This window comes from Apteryx mantelli, chromosome 21, assembly GCF_036417845.1.
Source record: "Apteryx mantelli isolate bAptMan1 chromosome 21, bAptMan1.hap1, whole genome shotgun sequence".
Classification (NCBI taxonomy): Eukaryota; Metazoa; Chordata; class Aves; order Apterygiformes; family Apterygidae; genus Apteryx; species Apteryx mantelli.
Window position 1 is genome coordinate 5,299,516 of NC_089998.1, and position 18,378 is coordinate 5,317,893.

The 18,378-nt window shown below is 41.9% G+C and overlaps 1 protein-coding gene across 3 annotated transcripts; it reads right to left on the bottom strand.

Annotated features, from left to right (window-relative positions):
• Window positions 1-1,786: 1,786 nt before the first annotated feature.
• Window positions 1,787-18,343, bottom strand: GTF3C4 (general transcription factor IIIC subunit 4). Of its 3 annotated transcripts, none has more exons than XM_067308898.1 (6): window positions 17,999-18,343; window positions 14,793-16,613; window positions 12,778-12,908; window positions 11,754-11,842; window positions 7,530-10,571; window positions 1,787-2,611 (listed from the first exon to the last, which is right to left on the bottom strand). In XM_067308898.1, exons 1-5 carry the CDS (start codon window positions 18,341-18,343, stop codon window positions 10,507-10,509), a joined length of 2,451 nt encoding a protein of 816 aa, XP_067164999.1. In that variant the 3' UTR covers window positions 1,787-2,611; window positions 7,530-10,506. The 3 variants fall into 3 exon arrangements, with proteins under 3 accessions (XP_067164999.1, XP_067165000.1, XP_067164997.1); XM_067308899.1 differs by having other exon boundaries at window positions 2,569-2,611; window positions 10,118-10,571; XM_067308896.1 differs by lacking the exon at window positions 1,787-2,611 and having other exon boundaries at window positions 5,897-8,100; window positions 10,118-10,571.
• Window positions 18,344-18,378: the final 35 nt, after the last annotated feature.

Below are 18,378 nucleotides of genomic sequence, written 5' to 3' on the forward strand. Positions count from 1 at the left end.
AATTAAGGATGTAATGAGCCACAGGAGCAGCGAGGTTACTAAATTGGGTTTTCCTGGTGGAGGGAGGCTCTCAGCTTGTGCCAGAGGCTTTTCCGCAGCAGCCATCCTCCTACCTTATTTCCTGCTGGTGGAGGGCTGCACCTGTGGCTGACTTAATGTAGCTGCAGCCGTGCAGGTTGGTGGCTGGTATTTTGGCTCTGGCCAGATCAGGTTGCAGGAGATGCAGCAGGTAAGTCTTTCTTTGCTAGAAGATCTTTGATGAAAGGTATGTTACAGCACTCTGTTACCTAGCTCAAACTCTGGCTGTGGAAATCCACATCCTGAATTACTTCTAATGAAGGGCTGTGATTTGTTCCTGTGATTCAGAGAAGCGCCGAGTTTGATACCTTTATTATAATTTTCTTTTTTTTTTTCCACTCTCCCTTGTGTATGAGTGTGAATTCTCAGTGTAAAGATGATACTGAAAGCATTGAAAAGGGACTTGCCCGGGGAACTGGGAGGAGCTTCAACTTTCTCCTTGAAGTCTCCGTGCCTCAGAAGGAGCAGGAAGCATGTGCCTTCCTCTTCCATAGAGCACGGGCTTCCAGGAGCCTTTTGTTTTCAGATGGCTTCTCTGTTCCGTATTGCTGTGGATAAGTCTGTCTCTTTGTGGCTGTTGTTGATCGTGTGTGTTCAAGTCTATATGGAGTGCTGTAGGGACGTACCTGCAGAACTCCCTCCTCATTCCTGTAGGGTAAATGCAGGTGGGAAGACTCCAGTTATGCAAATGGCTCAAATGATATTATATTATTTATATTATTTTGGATGGTCAGAGTTTAACATCTGACTTTTAAAAACCTTTGAGGGGTTCAGAATGGGAAACTGACTTTCCAGCCTTGAAGGCAGCCTTAAAAATCTTGGAATACATATGTCTGAAATCTTAAAAAAAAAAAAAAAAAAAAAAAAAAAAAAGGCCAAATCCTCTGGCACCAGCAACGCGAGTTGAGTCCTCTGTGCCTGGTGTGCTGAGACGTTCCAGCCTGCAGCACCAGGCTGCAGCAGTGGCTGCTCCCACTGCACGGAGCCTGACCACAAACCCTCCCATAAGGCTGGGCCAGGGCATTTGTAACAGTTCTGCCTGTTACAAATGTGCTGTTTGGTAACCTACTTGAGCAGCTGGTTTTTGTGCCATTGCTATAAAGATATGGTGCAGCATTCATGCATAATTAGGAGGCCTTCTATTAATAATACATGGGAAGCTCATCTTGCTAATATCACCTTCATCTGAGTGTTTCCACTAAATATTTTGATAGATGAAATGGATAGAGAATGTATTTAAATACTGTTTGTACTGCAGCTAGGGTACAAAAGGGACAGTGCATCTTTAATTAGACAGGTACATCTGCTTAATTAATTTAGCTGTAAAGCCCTTTTTCCTCTTCATTCTTTCATCTATATGCGCCGCTATATTAGTTCCGCTCTGCTGGTTCCATAGAAACTGAGAAAAAGAGCTCATCTCATTGAGATGCGCTTGGCATGTCTGGGTACGGAGTCTCAGGTCAATGGTCAACCCCCAAGGGTCTGCAGCAGGCCTGAAGTGCAGAACGTAAGGGTTAGCAGAACATGCTAATACTCATGTAGAACTCTCCCTCGGAAACAACTAAAACAATTGACATTCATTTAATTACTGTAAACGAAACAGCCCCTGCATCACTTTGCATAGTAAAGCCTCTTAATACCAAAAAGGTTCAGTGGATGGAAGAAGGAATTAGGCTTTTATAATTGGAATGCAACATTTGAAAACCAATTTGGTAACTACGCTTGATTTTATTAGCATCTTATTCTGGCAAAACAAATGTTAAGCAATGAGAAAAACAAGGTAAAGAGGAGGTGGTAACAACACAGCAGGGAACAGACTTTACTTATTTTATAGTGTGCCCAGTTCTGAACTAGACATCTTTTATCACTCTGTTTTCCAAAGACACTTTGCAGAGAGGGCTGTTTGGAGGTTGTGTTATACCCTATATATTATGCTGTTAATTATGTTGTTCAGCAACAAGATGAGTCCGTCCAATTGCTCCACAAGATTTTGTGTCCATCTGCTCCAAACAATAAATCCTTTGAGGCGCTGTTGTGGAAGGCTGTTTGAACACCTCCAGGCAAAACCCCAATCCTCTAGCACCATCTCTGTGATTCTTGAAAGAATCCCCTTCCTTCCTCTTTGCTTTCTGGCCTCTCCTCATAGAGCTCGGGTGCTTCTTGGGTGATGATGCCAGCACAAAAACCTTAAGCGTGGCTGGTTCTACAACTGTCCATTCATGAGATGCTGTAGAAACTGTGGGACTGCAGTGACTGAAGAGGATGTTTTAGGGCAAAGACATGCTTGGCAGGCTCCTGTGCCTCAGGTCCACTTCCCATACCTGCAGCTGGAGCTGGGTTGATCTTAAGTAGGAACAAACTGGTGTCATCACCCTGTAATTGCTCATCTGTGTGGAGCAGTCACGAAAACAGAATCCAAAAGGTAATTTTTGCCCTGTTTTTATGTTCTTACTTGATACAGAAAAGTTTTTCCCCCTCTACAAGCAGGTTCTCCTTGATACTCTTCTCTTTCTGCAACAAGAACAGTTTGATTCTATGGAAAAAAAAAGAAAAAGTGATGTCAGGCCCCTTTAATCAAAGAAAGTTGGTTAATACATTTTTTTCTGGATCTGGAGTGCTGGGGGCATTCAGTGGTTCAGGAGGCGAGGAGAGGGGAATGGCTGTGTGGCAGAAAGGCTGTAGTGGAGCCCAGGTCCTCTCTGACTTTACCACCAATGTTGTGTGACAGTGGCCTAGTAACTACAAACACTCTGAGATCATGGTATAAAGAAATCTACTGACCTTCTTTACTTCCACTGATATAGGACATTGCTGACAGATACAGTTATGAAATCAGATATTTCAATTAAGTACCAGTGATAGTGAATGAGAAAAGTAAGATTACAGGCTTCAGTTCTCCTTATAAGAAGTTATTCATAACAAAAACTAAATTGTAGCTCTAAGGCATCGCAATCTGATCTTGAAAAATAAAGTGGTAGCAAGGCCAGTATAACCATCAGTCTCTGTGTTGAAACAGATAAAGTGTATTTACTGTATCTGGAGTTGTCAGTCCTGTACTGATTTAGGATGTAGTTGCTTACTTTGTACTCAACATGGAATTAACTACAGATAAATATAATTAGCAAGAGTCTTCACAAACAGGAAAAAGTGAATACAAATCAGAACAGGCAAATGTCCTTCCCACACAAATGCCATCTAATTTTACAGAAGACCTATTAGCCTCAAACAGATATTTAATGAGGCTGGAGTAGGAAAGAGGTTCAAATGTAAAAGTGGTACAATGAAGTGTTGTGGGTTTTTTGTTTTGTTTTTTATTACTGACATCGTTCATTCATCTGCTCTCACCTTTCAGGAAAAAAAAAGAGGTTTAAAAACAAATTGCTGTACTACAAAAGTCTCTTGTAAGCTGACATTCTTCTGCCTCCTGACTTTACTGTGCTACCTTGAGAAAGTTAACCCTTGTTTATAAGTAAATAATCAAGGTGTGTATATGTCCACTCAGGGTAATAGCAACCAACATCTTAGAGGCAGAAAGACCTGGTACAAGCGACTGAACGTGACCAGAGCATTGCTTCCCTTGCTAGAAGCTCAGAATCAAAACCGCCAGGCAGGTGGGACACGATAGCTATGAGCAAGGTCTGACTTCTACTCTGTCAGGCTTCACCTGGCTGCAGGGAGAGCTGGGCCTGTGTCTCTGCTGAAGGGGTCTCTGTAGCTTCAGTGGCAACTCGGCATGCTTCTTGGCCAGCAAGGTACGGGCAAAGTGAGCAGTTTACTACCTAGGAATCCAAAATTGTTAATGCTACAACTGGGAAGTTATTGTCTGGATCTACAGACTCTTCTTTTAAAGTACACTTTCAGGTTTCCTGTGTCTCCCTTCCTCCATGCACGCTGATAAAACTAGCGAATGCTCATTTTCACCCCCAGGTATTTGAATGCTTGTAAGCATAAATTCCTGGTTTGCAAGTTATCCATTGCATCTGATGCCTCAGAGTTAACAAAACAAGGCACATTTGTTACATCTCTCTAGAAAGTCACTTCCTTAAATCTGTGGAATGAGTAAGACTTTCTTCTTCTCTTTATGTATAAAATCTTGAAAGATTAAAAGGAAGGGCTAAATTTTTATCCTTATTTGCTTTGGTCAGCTTATGCTAAAAGTTACTTATCCTTTTGCTCTACAGATGAGCTACAAGGTTACCATAGTAAGAGATCCAGTAAGTGGAACAGAAGAGCTGCCTATATGCAGTCACTGCACAGTAAAACTCCTTTGAAATGAGCAGTGTCTAGCTGTATCTCTAGACCTATGTTCACCTTTACCATAGCCCCATAAGTGAAGTCTTTCAAATGTCACAATTGAAAAATATGACTTTTTACAAGGCATATAGTCGCATCTGCGGCTCTGCGTAGTCCTCGTTAGAGCTGTGGGCATACTGAGGTGAGTGGGGGGTGCTCTTAAAGAGTGAGGCTTTATGCTGAAGGACTGAGTGCTTTAACTACACCACTCCTTCTGGCCAGTCTTGGATGCTGGCACCCCATGTTCCTCCCAGGAAGTCATCCCCTTAAAATACAGACATTACAAACAAGCACTTTATTTATTTATTTAGAATAAAAAAGGAGCAGGATTACAATGCTACTGTTGCAGTATACAAAACATTCATCCAAGTTTGCTTCACGTTTACAAAATGTGCCATATACACAGCATCAATATTCACAGCAACTTTGTCAGACCCTCCCATGAACTAGGTCTCAAAGGAAAAAATCCAGAAACTGAAGACTAAAACCTAAGTTTGCTTTCCATTTGCCTTGGTGACCATGTGGCCTGTCAGCTACAACACTTGCACCCCGGAATGGAATAAAAATGGCATGAAGATAGATCAATTAGATTAGTGGAGCAATTAAATTAAACTCTTCTCTGAGCAGTTCCATTTGGTTGGCTCTCAGGTTTCCCCTTTTCAGGACTGGCTTTCTAGTTTAGTGTTAAGAAAGACTGCTGCAGGGCTGGCATGGCCCTGTAACTCCTGCTGTAGGCCTTCAACAATGCATAAGTCTTCCTGGGATGAAGACACTCCTATTCCAATATTCATATTCTGGTTGAATCAGCTGAAGCATAGGACAGCACAGGGAACTACTCCACTTTGTCCTGAACTGTAGTGTAGTTAATGCTAGTAAGTACCCCATGTACCACCAAGAGGCGGCTGCATTGCAACAGTGAAAACAGTCCTCTCCAGACACGCACATTCAGCTGTGACACTCCTAAGGTCACTGTACAGCTAATGCTTATGGATGACAAAACGCAAGGAGTCCCAGGTCTTCTGAATGAAGACTGCTAAAAACTGAGTTAGCACTAATAAAAATGGTGATGGAATAAAACTATTCCAGGTGACACCAAGTGTCTGAGCACATCTCCAATGTAAGATATTAGTACATATGTTGTATGACTTAAAGCTGAGTACAGCTAAGGATTAGTATAGATAGTAATTCAAGTGAAAATATGCCTAAGGCCCTCCTCCATTAGATATGAAGACAGCTGCTCTGCGGACATTGCTATACAAACATGCTAATTTCTATAAATTGTGGGAAAACTATCCTGGACTGTGACTTCCAGAGAAAGCTATCGTCCATCTTGTTCGGTCAAGACTCCTACATCTTCAAATAGGTAGGGCAGGAGTCTAGATTTACAAAGCCAACCTCAAGCGGTTCTTGTTTACTTGCATGGCGGGGAAAAAGCAGCTATGTCAACCTAGTATTTAACAGTGAAGCTGTAAACTAGCAGGCATCTCCGCACAGAGCTTTGTACCAGATCTGGTTAAAAGGGGGGGGGGGGGGGGAAATGTCTTGAATTCAGTCAGAGTAATTTGTGTATTTACAGGCCTGATGTAGAAAGCTTCCAAAGATGCTTCAAAAGGGAATACAAGAGGGGAATTGAGATAGAGAAATAGTATTGGTAACTATTTTGAGCATTTCACCTTTATTTGCTGAGATCCTGTAAAACATTTTCTTCCGGTTCATTTAGATAGTTAAGTTTTGGTTCTAAATGTGACTTCTGCCATGACTAACAATACTTTTGAGCCTGAGACTGCTTACTGCTCTTATTTCCAGCTGCAAAAATAATACAAACCAGGTTAGAGCTCTGCAGTAACAGATTTCAAAGTTTACTATATTCTGATAGTACTGGACTAATACTAAGTACACACTTATCAGGTGAGTGCCAGAAAGAATGGACAATTGAAACTTGATGACAAGGATAAACTGGCATGCAGAATGCAAACAAGCACTTTATCGTGATTCATCATAGGAAGAATAGGCATGTGGTGGTCTCTGACAGCCCCATTCATGCAAAATGGCAGACTAGGAAAGTAACGGGTATTTTCCTCTTATTACAGTACTGACCTTCAACGTGCCCCCTGAAGATAATCTACTGGTAGATGCAGCTAACTGACCTCTGTCACACACACACAAAGCTTAGATGTTGTCAAAGGCACAACAAGTTGAATGATTAGCCCCCACCCTGCTCAGTTGTGAGGGCTCTGAGGAGCGGGAGTTGGTTCTTCTGCTGGTTCTCTCTGAGGCCATACCCACAGGTGGCAACCGAGACCCTTGCATTGTGCCGACAAGGCTGTCCACTGTTTCACAAACTGGATCAGTAATACAGAAAGGGCTTTGTATTTGAAAAGTTAAACTTGTATGAACAAGTCTCCTGTAAGTGTTATGGCATAACTACTCAAGTGTGATTTGTTACCCTTTAACTAGGACTGTAAATGCTTGCATTCAGTAAGGTTATTCAATATTTAATTGGACTTTTATGGTATCTTATTCCAAATTACTTATTGTACTTTCTGTAGTCTATTAACCCGCATTAAGAATAGTCTCATACTACAGGGAGGTTCAACAGGGTGAGTTAAGAATGAAAACCATTATCTTCAACCATTTCTGGTAAAAACACTCTTGATATTTTGATATACACAGTAGCCCATGGTAGCTGCTTGAGGTCAGCATGATGGATACTCATTGGTATAAGTAGCAAATCTTAAAGCTATCAGAAGCTACTTATCAAGGACAATGACAGAATGGTTCTAGACGCAGAACATGTAATGTCTGTGGCTATTAATCCTCAGATGCAATAGCAAATGCTATAATCCTTTAAAAAATTTATAAGCAGTGCATCAAGAACAGCTTAGTCTCTCTGGAGTACTATTCTTCCTCTAGAGATGAGCCATCACAAATGGTCACAGTGTTTATGACCAAATGGTGAAACAGTTGAGGAGAGCCTTAAACTATTCACTTGTTTGAAATATGTGGCCTCAGTATTTACAGGGCAAAAACTTAGTGGGATAAACTCTCTGACTTAAAGGGGTTTATTCTTTGCATACTTAACTTTGTGTCTCAGAACAGACTGGGCCTTAATATTGGATAGTTCTACTGTGTATTCATTTGGGAGGCAACCTCCTTACCAGTAAAACAGAGCAAGGATCTGGCTGCTGATGCTCCTATCTTCCTCACCCACTCACTCTACGCAGGATGAAAACAGGATTTTGATTAGGAAAACATGAGAGAGAATGTGAAAGAACTCATCAGGGTGCTGCTGCAGCTCTGCAGATTATTACAATACTCTAACAGGAATGGGACTAACCCCCACGTTCCTAGAACTGCAAGCAGCGAGTCCAAAACAGATAAAGTTTCTTGAGAAGGAAGTCTCAGCTGGTAGGTGGACAGAAAGATCCAGCATGATCAACATCAGAGGTTAAATTTTACTGGTCTGAGGTGTGCTATGCTATTCAAGTCCAGACTAGTTAAAAATACACTTGGAGACCAGTGATGGTTTAAAAAAACAAAACAAAAAAAAAACGCACAATACCTCTTTACCCGTTGTGAATGGGTCAGGGTGAGAAGTGAAAGCTTTGTGCTAAAGGATCTCCACTGGCATGCAGACAAAGCCGACATCGTTGGCTTTAAAATTCCATTCTCCAAGCAGTCATAAATCAGGTTAAATAAACTGGCAATGGTATACTGAGTATCTACTACCTTGAAAGACAGGAAAATAAACATTAATGCTGAAAGCAGATGTACTAGCTTCTAAATGTCTAAAGCATTCAACTCAATCCAGGGGAGTTAGAGAACTGCTAGAAGTAATCACGAGGCCTTAATCTAATGATATTGTATTAAATGTTCTGGTCAGCCAGACTCAAACATTTCAGCAGACTCTTATTATGATCTTTAAACCAAGATCAAAGAAATGATCTTTGACAGTTGTTTTTTTGTTGTTGTTTTGGGTTTTTTAAAGCATTTGCACATAGTTCTGGAAAGCTCTCACCTCTTCCATCATCAGAGGGATTTCTGAACCAGAACACTCACTGACCAATTGGTCAGGACTGCTTGGGCAAAGACTTGCAGTTTCTACTGAAAATGGTATGGCTACTGCCATGACTAAACCTTCTGTTCAGCTCACATTGATATCAGTGTCCTTCTCCCCCCCACCCTCCAATCAACACCAGGAAGTAGGGAGAACATAAACGCTGCCCCAGGTACAGAACCTGCCTCAAACTGAGCACCCAGGAGGCTACTCTGACCTTGTCTTACTAGATGCTATCATGATCTACAGATTCTCTCTTTGCAGACACACCAAAGTCATTTCAATTTTCAACGCACAGCAATAGAAAACTAAACATTTCTTTAATACAGTTATGGTATCACTTCCAGGGATATTTACAAATAAGACTAATTATTTTACAGATGAATGTGCTTATGCTGTTCTAGTCTACTATATTAATATTATTCTCAGTCAAAGCACTATCATGCTTAATGCATGAAACACTGAACAGTAAGGACACCTGACTTGTTTTAATGTTAGCTGAAGAAATCTGCTCCTACTAAAGGTGAAGAAACATTAGGAAAATATGCATAGTCATTAAATCAAGGAAACTTAAGCACCAATCCACACATGCATTGTTGGAGACTGATACTGTCAGGGCAATTCCTTGATTTTTCTCAAATACCTATAAAGGACTTCACACACAATTAGAAGTGTCATGAATCACAAACAGGGCAACACACTTGAGTGTCCAGACTGGTACTCCTAAGAATGTAAGTACATAAACTTTGGATTATTTGAAGACATGGTTTTAAGTTAACACGACAAACTGTACCAAATAACCATACACGCTTTGGAGGTATTATTCCTCTAACACTGCATAGCAAGTTGATTCTCCTGCTCCCCAGGTGAATTGGGTGCCAAAGACAAAAAGACTGTTTTTCCTATAGGACAGTTAGAAAGCAGAGCAAATTTCTGGGCTCAGCCGTGCTATATTACTGGCATACTTATAAATCCCTTGATGATAAAGTCAGGTTTATGTAGGAATAGCTTCACCAGGCTCCGTACCCAACCGTGGAAACTTTAGATAAGACGTCTTTTATCCAAATTATTATTATTTTTTTCCTGTTGTTGTTATTAAAAGAGAAACTGTCAGCTGGGAGAGATTACTTGTGTGTCAAATTTCATAAGACATTAGGGAGACTCTCAATTCAATTGAAAATAAGGTAAATTAGTAATATTTTGGTAACTGAGTTACACTGGAAGAGATGATTCCTGTTGGCAGAGGCTTAAGTGAAACAAAAGGTACATATGTTGGCAAAAGCTAGGAAGTGGTTAGACTTAGCTCAGAAAAGGAAAGCAGGGCAAGAGACTTAAGAGCACTGGAAATTATATATATATATTAGTGTTCAATCTAATTGCTAATAGTTTAATAATTATTACATTTTAAAATTCTTCTTATTCATCCATATTTGACCCAAGCAGCTAGTGTTAGCCTTCTGGCTGAGATACTGTTATAACTGTTAAGAGACAGTAGAGTTATTCTTTTAGACTTTAAATGAAACTAATTTAATGGCCAATTTCTTTCATATGGCTATAACTGGCATATGCTTTACTCTGCAAGAAATATTAGAACCACAAATTACTTTGAGTTTAATATTCTGCAGCAAGTGCCAGTGCCTGTTAACAAGCAAACAAACAGCACTACAAGTTGAAGCCTTCTCTACCCACCAAGAGTACTTGAGAGGCAGCTCCACTGCTCTCATCCTAGCCTTAAGGAAATCATGCAGCTGCCAGGCAGAAAAGACAGTTCAGACTGCACGCTTAACTTCTGCTCCTTTTCAGTGCAAGGAAGTGTGTCCAATCAACTGCTGATGCTTCAGTGGGGTGCATTTCCAAACTGCTTTATGAACTTGCTCTTCTGGGTGTACTCCTGTTTCTGGAGCATGGATCGGGCTCTGGACCAAGGATTTTCTAGACCCTCCAATGTTCTATTTACAGGGTCGCGGACAGTGTCTTGTCCCTTCAGTAAAGCGTGTACTCCCACACACTCTATCAGTCTAGACTGAAGGGAGCCTATGCAGTAGAGAAAATACTTTCAGTCTTTACATAGCTCTTCTCTAGAACACAGGAGAATCACAGAATGTGCATGGTCCTTGCAATAACCTCCTGATCCATTCAGGATCTGGAAAAAAAAAAAATTGTTTAAAGCTGGAGGTCAAGATAAACACAGGAATGACACTGAGATAGAGACAGACAAACTAGGTAGTAATCTTAAAACAGTTTGTATATATACACCATGCAGGATTAACTGGAAGTTTAGAATGAATCCATGTCTTGAAGTTTCAAGTAGTGCCAGTTTAAATCCCACTTCAGTAGGGGACAAAACTACAGTGAAACAGTCTGTGCTACATCATTACACACCCACCTAGATAGTCTCTGCATAAACAAGAAAGTGTCAAGCATATATTGGAAAAAAATTTAAAGAAACACCATGCTGCAATGTGTGTGTTTTTGCCTTTGTTAACTGAAATTAGATCCTTCGCTTACTGCTGTACTTAGTCCTAGGTTCTTTGCTATTCTCCCACATAGGGAAATGAAGCTTGTAGTCTCTCTCTCCAGTGGTTTGTTTTGTAATTGATTCTCAGGAATACAGAGAGCTTACGGGGAGAGGAGAAGTATTAGTAACAGTGTTTGGAGCACTCTTTTCTTTTTGCTGAAAATTATACTGGCCACACCAGAGAAGATCATGTCTTCCCAGACAAAAGTGCTGTTAAATGCTCAGCTCCCTGTGGCTTTTAGTATTTTGCCATCACTTACAGTACACTTGAAGACAGTCACAACATTCCATGACTTTTGAAAAGTACCTGCAGGGAATAAAGCCATGCTCTTGCAGAACTTGTCCTTCCCAAGAACTGTGAAAATGTAAAGCCAAAAGATTAACTTGCCCCCACAACCTGCCATTATTTTGGGATCTTGGGCAACAAGGTGCCAAATTCTTCATAACTTGTTGCTGGATCAATTCAACTTGCACTGAAATTCAGTGTCAGACATTCAGCATCTGCAGAACTGGATGCTAATTGATTTCTTTAACTTGAATATAGTGGTAGCACTCCAGCACAGATTACACATTTACCTGGCTCCTGTTAAAATGTAATATTTACAAATTACTTTCCACAGCTGTCATATTCTAATTAATTTAGGCCACTAAGGCATGAACAACAGAACACCATGAAATGCAGAATACCAGTACTTTGCATAATAGCTGCCTAACAGAGGCAAGTCAGTGAAACGTATTCAAGACATTATGCAGTTAAAACTTAGACTACATAATCCTGGCCCTTTCAGGGCATAAAGAACAGCTTACCTTCTGGGGTTGGATGCCGTGCAATGCTGTCATGAAGCAAACACCTTCTGTATACCAAACTCTGGCAGGATTGGTAGGTTAAAAAGCACCTGTGAAAGACAAGTTTTATTGTTTGATGTTTGTTTTGTTTCCTGCTCCTATGCTCTGACTGAAGCTGGGTTCTGTTCCCAGCAACCCTCACTTCCTCAGAGTAAGGGCAGTAGGGAGCCATATGAATACCAAAAATTAAATAACTAACTCAAGCATATGAAACTCACAGGTACATCCAATTATGCAAAATCACATAAACAAAAAAGGCCGAAAACCAACATACTATGGAAAAGACAAGTTTCTTCATTGGCCAAACAATTTTAGGCAGCATGTAGTGAAAAAGGTGAAAATTTTGAGGGTTATTGTGCAGGGGAAGAACCATCTTTAACTGTGCATCTTTAACTGAAGGTAATGACTATTTAGTCAAAATAGCACATGAGATCTGCTAGGTAAAGTTTAGATGGCAAAGACTCTTCTTTAAGTGTTGGACTACTGACTTACTGAGTCTTCAGGGACAATTGCCAACACCGATACATCAGTGTTGAAAGATTTCCTTTTCCAGATGTTCCAAAACTTGTCTGACTTCTCAGCACAGTTCTTACCAATTGCTTTTTGTTAAATTGATTTGTTTTCAAACGCTAAAGTAGCTAGAACATGCTCTCTCATCTGCTATTCCAAAGGATCGCTTGTGCTTGATTTTTCTCCTCTATTTTCTCCTTCCCCGCCCTCCCACTTGAAGAAAGAAGTTAGATGATCAAAAGCATTTTATCTTGAAAATAGCATACTGATAAGATAACCAAGTTCAATCTAGGGTGCCTCCTCTCTCAGGGGAAGATCTGGCCAGCAAAAAAGTGCAATTAACTGCAGCATGGCTAACATGCTTTGTGCCTTTTTACTCCCACACTAGGAAAATGTTTTAGGTTAGCTATTTAAATAGAAGTAACCTATCCAGGGGAGCGGGGAGAAGGGCAAAAATTCTTAAAGAACAGATTACCTGAGCCAGATATGTCCATTGGAGCAAACTGCCTGTTTGCGATCAGTGAATGGCAGGATCTCTTTACACAAGCTGCAGTGCTCTGGAAAAGTCTGTTTGTTCATTTTCTTTAAGATATGCCCAATCAGCACCTAGGAATACACAGCAGTCAGCATGTTTATAGCAAGACAGCTGCCTACTGAAAGGTGAAGTCTCTCAGGGTACTGTGATTTCAGGATATGATACGGGATGCAAAGATCTATCCACTTCACTGAATTCAAATACAGAAATTTAAGTCCGGGCTGGTCACAGAGTTGGATTAATTTAGCCTTTTTCATGTACTCCTGAAGATTTCTCTGTCCCACACTAAAGGGATACAGAACTTAAGAGCAACCAACAGTCTTGGGTTAGGCTAATTGCAAATTTAAAAAGCATGGGGGAACCAAATATCATACCACCTTAGAGGATGCCACTGACCCTTACAGCAATGCTTTCAAATTCTCATGCCTGTCACTGTGGTTGTACCAAAAAAATCCTGTTCAGAAAATAGTTGGATGCACGTTTTCAGTAGTCATCTTACAAATTTCATTATATACTCTAGTAGACAGAACACTTATGGGATCAAATTTTTTACTGAAGTGTCTTTGACATTTCAATAGATACAAACCACATCCCAAGGACCTTTAAATTGTGACAGCAAGCTGAGTAGATAAAGTAGAATTTGGAAGTCAGCTTTTTAATCACTACACAAAGAAATATCTTGTTTACAAGATAAGAAAAGCAACCTCTCAAGCCTCCAATTCATAATAATTGGAGGATGCTAGAAAAAACACGGCAGCTCTGCCCGAATACTTGCCTCGTGAATTACTGAAGGCCACGCAGCTGTGGCCTGCTTGCTTACAAGCTCAGCAGAGACAAACACATTACATCAGTAATGGAAATCGTGCTTGTTTCCTCTCTCTCTCCAGATGCAATATAAAGGTTAATTTTGATTTTTAGAGTTCAAGTGATTCAAGGATTCAGGTACTGAAAAGAACTGTTCTCTATTCATACAAAGAGGTACAAATAGAGACATCTGAGACATTCTTGTCCTTGAATCTTAAGACCTGGGAGGCTGGTAGCAGAATTTTCTCAGTGAAGGTACCTTTGTCTGACATCTATATTCAGAAAACTTCACTGCCCCGTACAAGATTCACTGATCGCTCATTTCCTGCCACACGTTTGCTCTATGCATTGCAATAGTTAAGGTACTGTCCCTGTAGTTATGCTTTTATTTTGGTAGGGGTATTGCAAGTTTGGGAAGCGTTCCTGCCATGGCCAAGCATTCAGTTACGCTTATTTTTTTGTAGTTCAGTAAATGCAAGCATGCCTGAAGGTTCAGGCTGTAGATCTGTGCTTCATAAAACAAAGACACTGAATCGACTGGTTACTTTCAGTCCTGCACAAAGTTCTGGGTCACTGGATTTAACTTATACAACACGATCACTTTCTGAATTTCTACAACTCATCTTTTCACTGAAGGTTAATGCAATACTGATAAGACCAGATGTAACAGTTGAACACTCACAGCATTTTCAATTAAACAACTTTAAAAAATGATACTGCAACTCAGAAAAATTGCAGCTGCAGACATAACTGACTAGAGGGAATATCTCCCAAGTTTAGTTTTGTACAATGATATATTAAGTAAACTTAGCCACAGAAACTGATATTCTTTTCAACCAGTACATGTTCTAAGCTCATTAACAGTGGAAAAACTGCAGTCCTCTCCCTCGCTCTGCAAAAAACTTAGGCACGTTTATTCTTTATCATACCCAATCAAAATTTCAACAGCTGTATTTACACTCCTCCCTGCTTCATAATTGCAAGAAAGGACAACTTAAGCTGGGTGCTCTACAAACGCTGACCAGAAAGGATTACATGATTATGGTTCTTTTTCCACCACCCCCAAAGTTACATTTTCATTGAAGGATGCAGAGCAGGGAAAAAGTAGTAGCTTGTAACACTGAATCCCCAGAACACAGAGGTGCACTTACTCGTGCTGTTCTGTCATCATATCCTTCATCAGACATTAAGAAGTCACAGACTCCTCTGGTGGGGATACTGGTGTTTTCTGTAATCCATGTGTGCAGATAAACTTCTCCCAACACTCGTTTCATGTGTTCTCGTGTCAAGTGCATTTCTACTGCCTCAATCTGTGCCTGTATTTCAAGAAGCTTTTCTTCCATTGGTTCACGGCCTCCTATGTCACTTGACTGAGGAAGAGAATCATCTGCAGTGTCATCTACATCCGTACCTTTGCCTGTGTCACACAGACTCTGCTTACTGGCTTGTTTAGAAGTTCCTTCCTCTTGATCATCTTCAGTGCTGCCCATCCCAGGGGAATCTGATATCAAGATTTTTGCATCCTCATGTGAAGGTCTCCACATGACCTCTGAGGGAGCTTTCTGCATTGACTGGTATAAAATTCTTAGGAGAAATAGCTTAAACCGCCAGAAGTAAGTAGAACCACAGCTCTCAATCTTTTTATCCAGTGCTTCCTGCAAGAATTGAGGAATATGCTTATCCTTCAAAATTTTCCAGCGTACAAGATCTGTCAGGTCCACTTGCCGGAAAAGATTCTGAACAGATGATTCCAAGAGCTGAGCAGCTGCTTCCTCAAAAGTTTTAAGGGTTACAAACTGAACTTGGTAGTTTTTGTTAACAGGGTGAAGACCATTAGTCATGCCCTCTGTTGTAATAACCGCTAAGTATGCACCACACGGGCTAACAGCTATTCCATGAGTCCTTACAGAGCCAAACACTTCTGAGAGCTTAATCAGCTGGTGCTCAAACTTTAAAGCAACATCTGTGAATATAGGAATCAGCTGCCTTACCTTTCCATCACTGGAGCATGTATACACTGTGCCGTTCTGTTTGTCTGCAGTCATAGATACAATTGGCAAAGAATGAAGCCCTGTAACATGGGAATTATGGACATTCAAACCTGCTTTGGATATCAATAGAAGACACCAAAACATGTAAGGTCCTCTTGCAGCCACCACTAAGCTACAGCTACATTTCTGGTAAGGATGGTAAAGAGGAATACATTTGATACTCTGCACTGGCAACTGGTCCATTTCTTGCCACAAGACTACAGGCTGTCTCAGCGTAAAGTAGCCTTTAACTGCCTTTAGATTGACAGGAAGGATTTTAACTGGTCCAAAAGCACTCCCTACAATGAGTCCACTCATTTTTCGGTTGTTATGTTCATATTCCCACCAAGACAAGACACTTGGAGAATTTATTCCAGACTCTATGGTATTGCAAGAAGTAATTGATTCCTTACCCAGAAACGGAAGCTGAAACTGCCAAACTGCAATGTTACCGTTTTCAAAGAGCACCGCTAAGAGCACACTACCAACATCCCGGCATTCATTGTTGTGTTTAACCTGCTGAGTGGTGCAGATACCGGACCACTCCATGCGCACTGGTGTCTGCATGCTGTGCCGTCGCTGAAATTCAGAAAAGTCGCCTAGTTCTCCCCTGGGAGTCTCAACCTTAGAGAGTTTGTAACTGGCTTCATACAAACGCTCCCCATAAACTTCTGTCAGGTCAACCAAGTGCACCCACTGCAGTCTGTTGAGGTTTGCATGGATGGTTAATCGATTGTCCATGGTTAAAGCTGCAAGCAGGCATCTTCCGTTAGCATCACAGCCCAAAGGCGACCAGCTGGAATATTTGAATCCTCGCATAGGCGGCAGTGACTTTCCTTCAGGATTGAATACTCTATCTAACATAAAAGCTTGACTAACTGTTGGATCCACAGAACTTGCAAACTTTTCCTTACATTCTGCTACCTCCTTTTTTGGACCAACCTGAAAGATAACAAAAAAGAAAAAAAAGAACTCTTAAATAAGTTGTAGAATCTTATCTTAGGAAGACTCTCCTGGAGCTAATTCTCACTTGCAATAGAGCATCCTCCACCACAACCTATACTAAGGTGTTCCAATGGTTAAATTAACCTCACTGTTAAAGGCTTAAGCTTCACTGTTAGCCTCAAATTGTATAGTTTTGACTTTCAGCTATTGAATCTTTGTCTACTGAAGAGCCTGTTTTTGTACTTCCATTCTCAACTGACTTGTAATAACATTCAAATTGTAAAGCATCAATATTTCAACTCAAGTTATTTCATATTCTCAGTGTTGTTTTTGGAAAGAAGCTTCAGAACCACAACTGAATTAGTATTTAATAAGACATCCAGTCAGGATTGATACTCATCTGTGCTGAGGACTATGAAAAGCATAACGCTCTCCCAGAACCCCAGAACAGTCCCTACTATGAACATCTTTCAGTTAAGGTAGTAAATTAAGAAAAGATTTCTACTTAAAATTTTATTGAAATAACTTTTATCAAAGCACTGGAGTGTGAGCAATTCTTAGAAAAACAGCAAAACTTTACTGTTCCCAAAATTCACTTGATCCATGAACATACTTTACCCTGACTGTACTGGGCTATACATGTTTTTTTTCTGTGCCTTCAAAGTGCCTCAAATATTAGATGCACTGTAGTTGCTCAACTGCATTACAGAATACCTTAACATCAACGTTAGACCTCCTGATGCCTAATGTATTAATGTTGTCTTAGCTGAGCTAAGCGTAGAAAAAAAAATTTTGCATTTGGTTCTTGTGCATGAGAACATGTCTTAAAAGAGTAGTATAGATTTACCAGTAAGAACTTTTGACTTGACTGTTAGTTTTTGAAATAAACTTGCTCAGGATGCAGTCAGTGAAGATTTGTCTCCTTTGATAAGACCACTTTTACCTTTAAGTATGTGTTTGGAGGTACCCTGCTTAAAACTCCCACAGAAGTACGCCGAACTTATGCTCCACCTCACACTAAAGTGACGAGGAAGAGGTGAACTGTGTCGCTACGTGCCCGTTCACGCACAGAACATTAAAGAAACTCATTTATTGTGAACCTCTGTGGGGGGTGACGGGGGGGGGGGGGGCGGCAGGAGCCGCCGCCGCCGCAAGCGTCCTGGTGCCGGTGTCTTCAGCGGGATGGGCCGAGACCCCCCGCATACGGCTCTGGTCACCTCCTACCGCCCCGGCACGGATAACCCGTCCGCAGCGGCCGCTCAGGAGGCCGAAACCGCCTCGGCTGCCCGACGCCCGGCCGCACAGCGCGAGCTTCGGCCGCCGGAGGGGGGCGAGCGGCCCCCGGGAGCCGGCGAGGCCGGGCGCCCCGAGCCGCGCCTCACCTTGAGGAGGCAGGCGGCGGCGGGCGCGGGCACGGCCGTGCGGTGGATGACCATCTCCTGGCCGCCGCTGTGGATGTCGCTGAGCTGCTCCAGGACGGCGATGCTGCGGGCGGTGCTCACCGACACCCGGTGGTCCTCCGACCAGGCCAGCGGCTCCAGCCCGCTGGCGCCGTGCTGCAGCCGCACCGCCGGCTCCCGCCGCACCGCCGTCAGCCGGAACCCGGCGCTCGGCCCCGCCGCCGCCGCCGCCGCCTCCTCGGCCAGCGCGTCGAGAGCCAGAAGCGGCGGCTCCTCCTCCGCCGCCGCCGACGGCGCGGGGCTGCCGCTGCGCTCCGCCGCCGCCATCTTACCGCCGCCTCCCGGGCCGCGCCGGCCGCAGC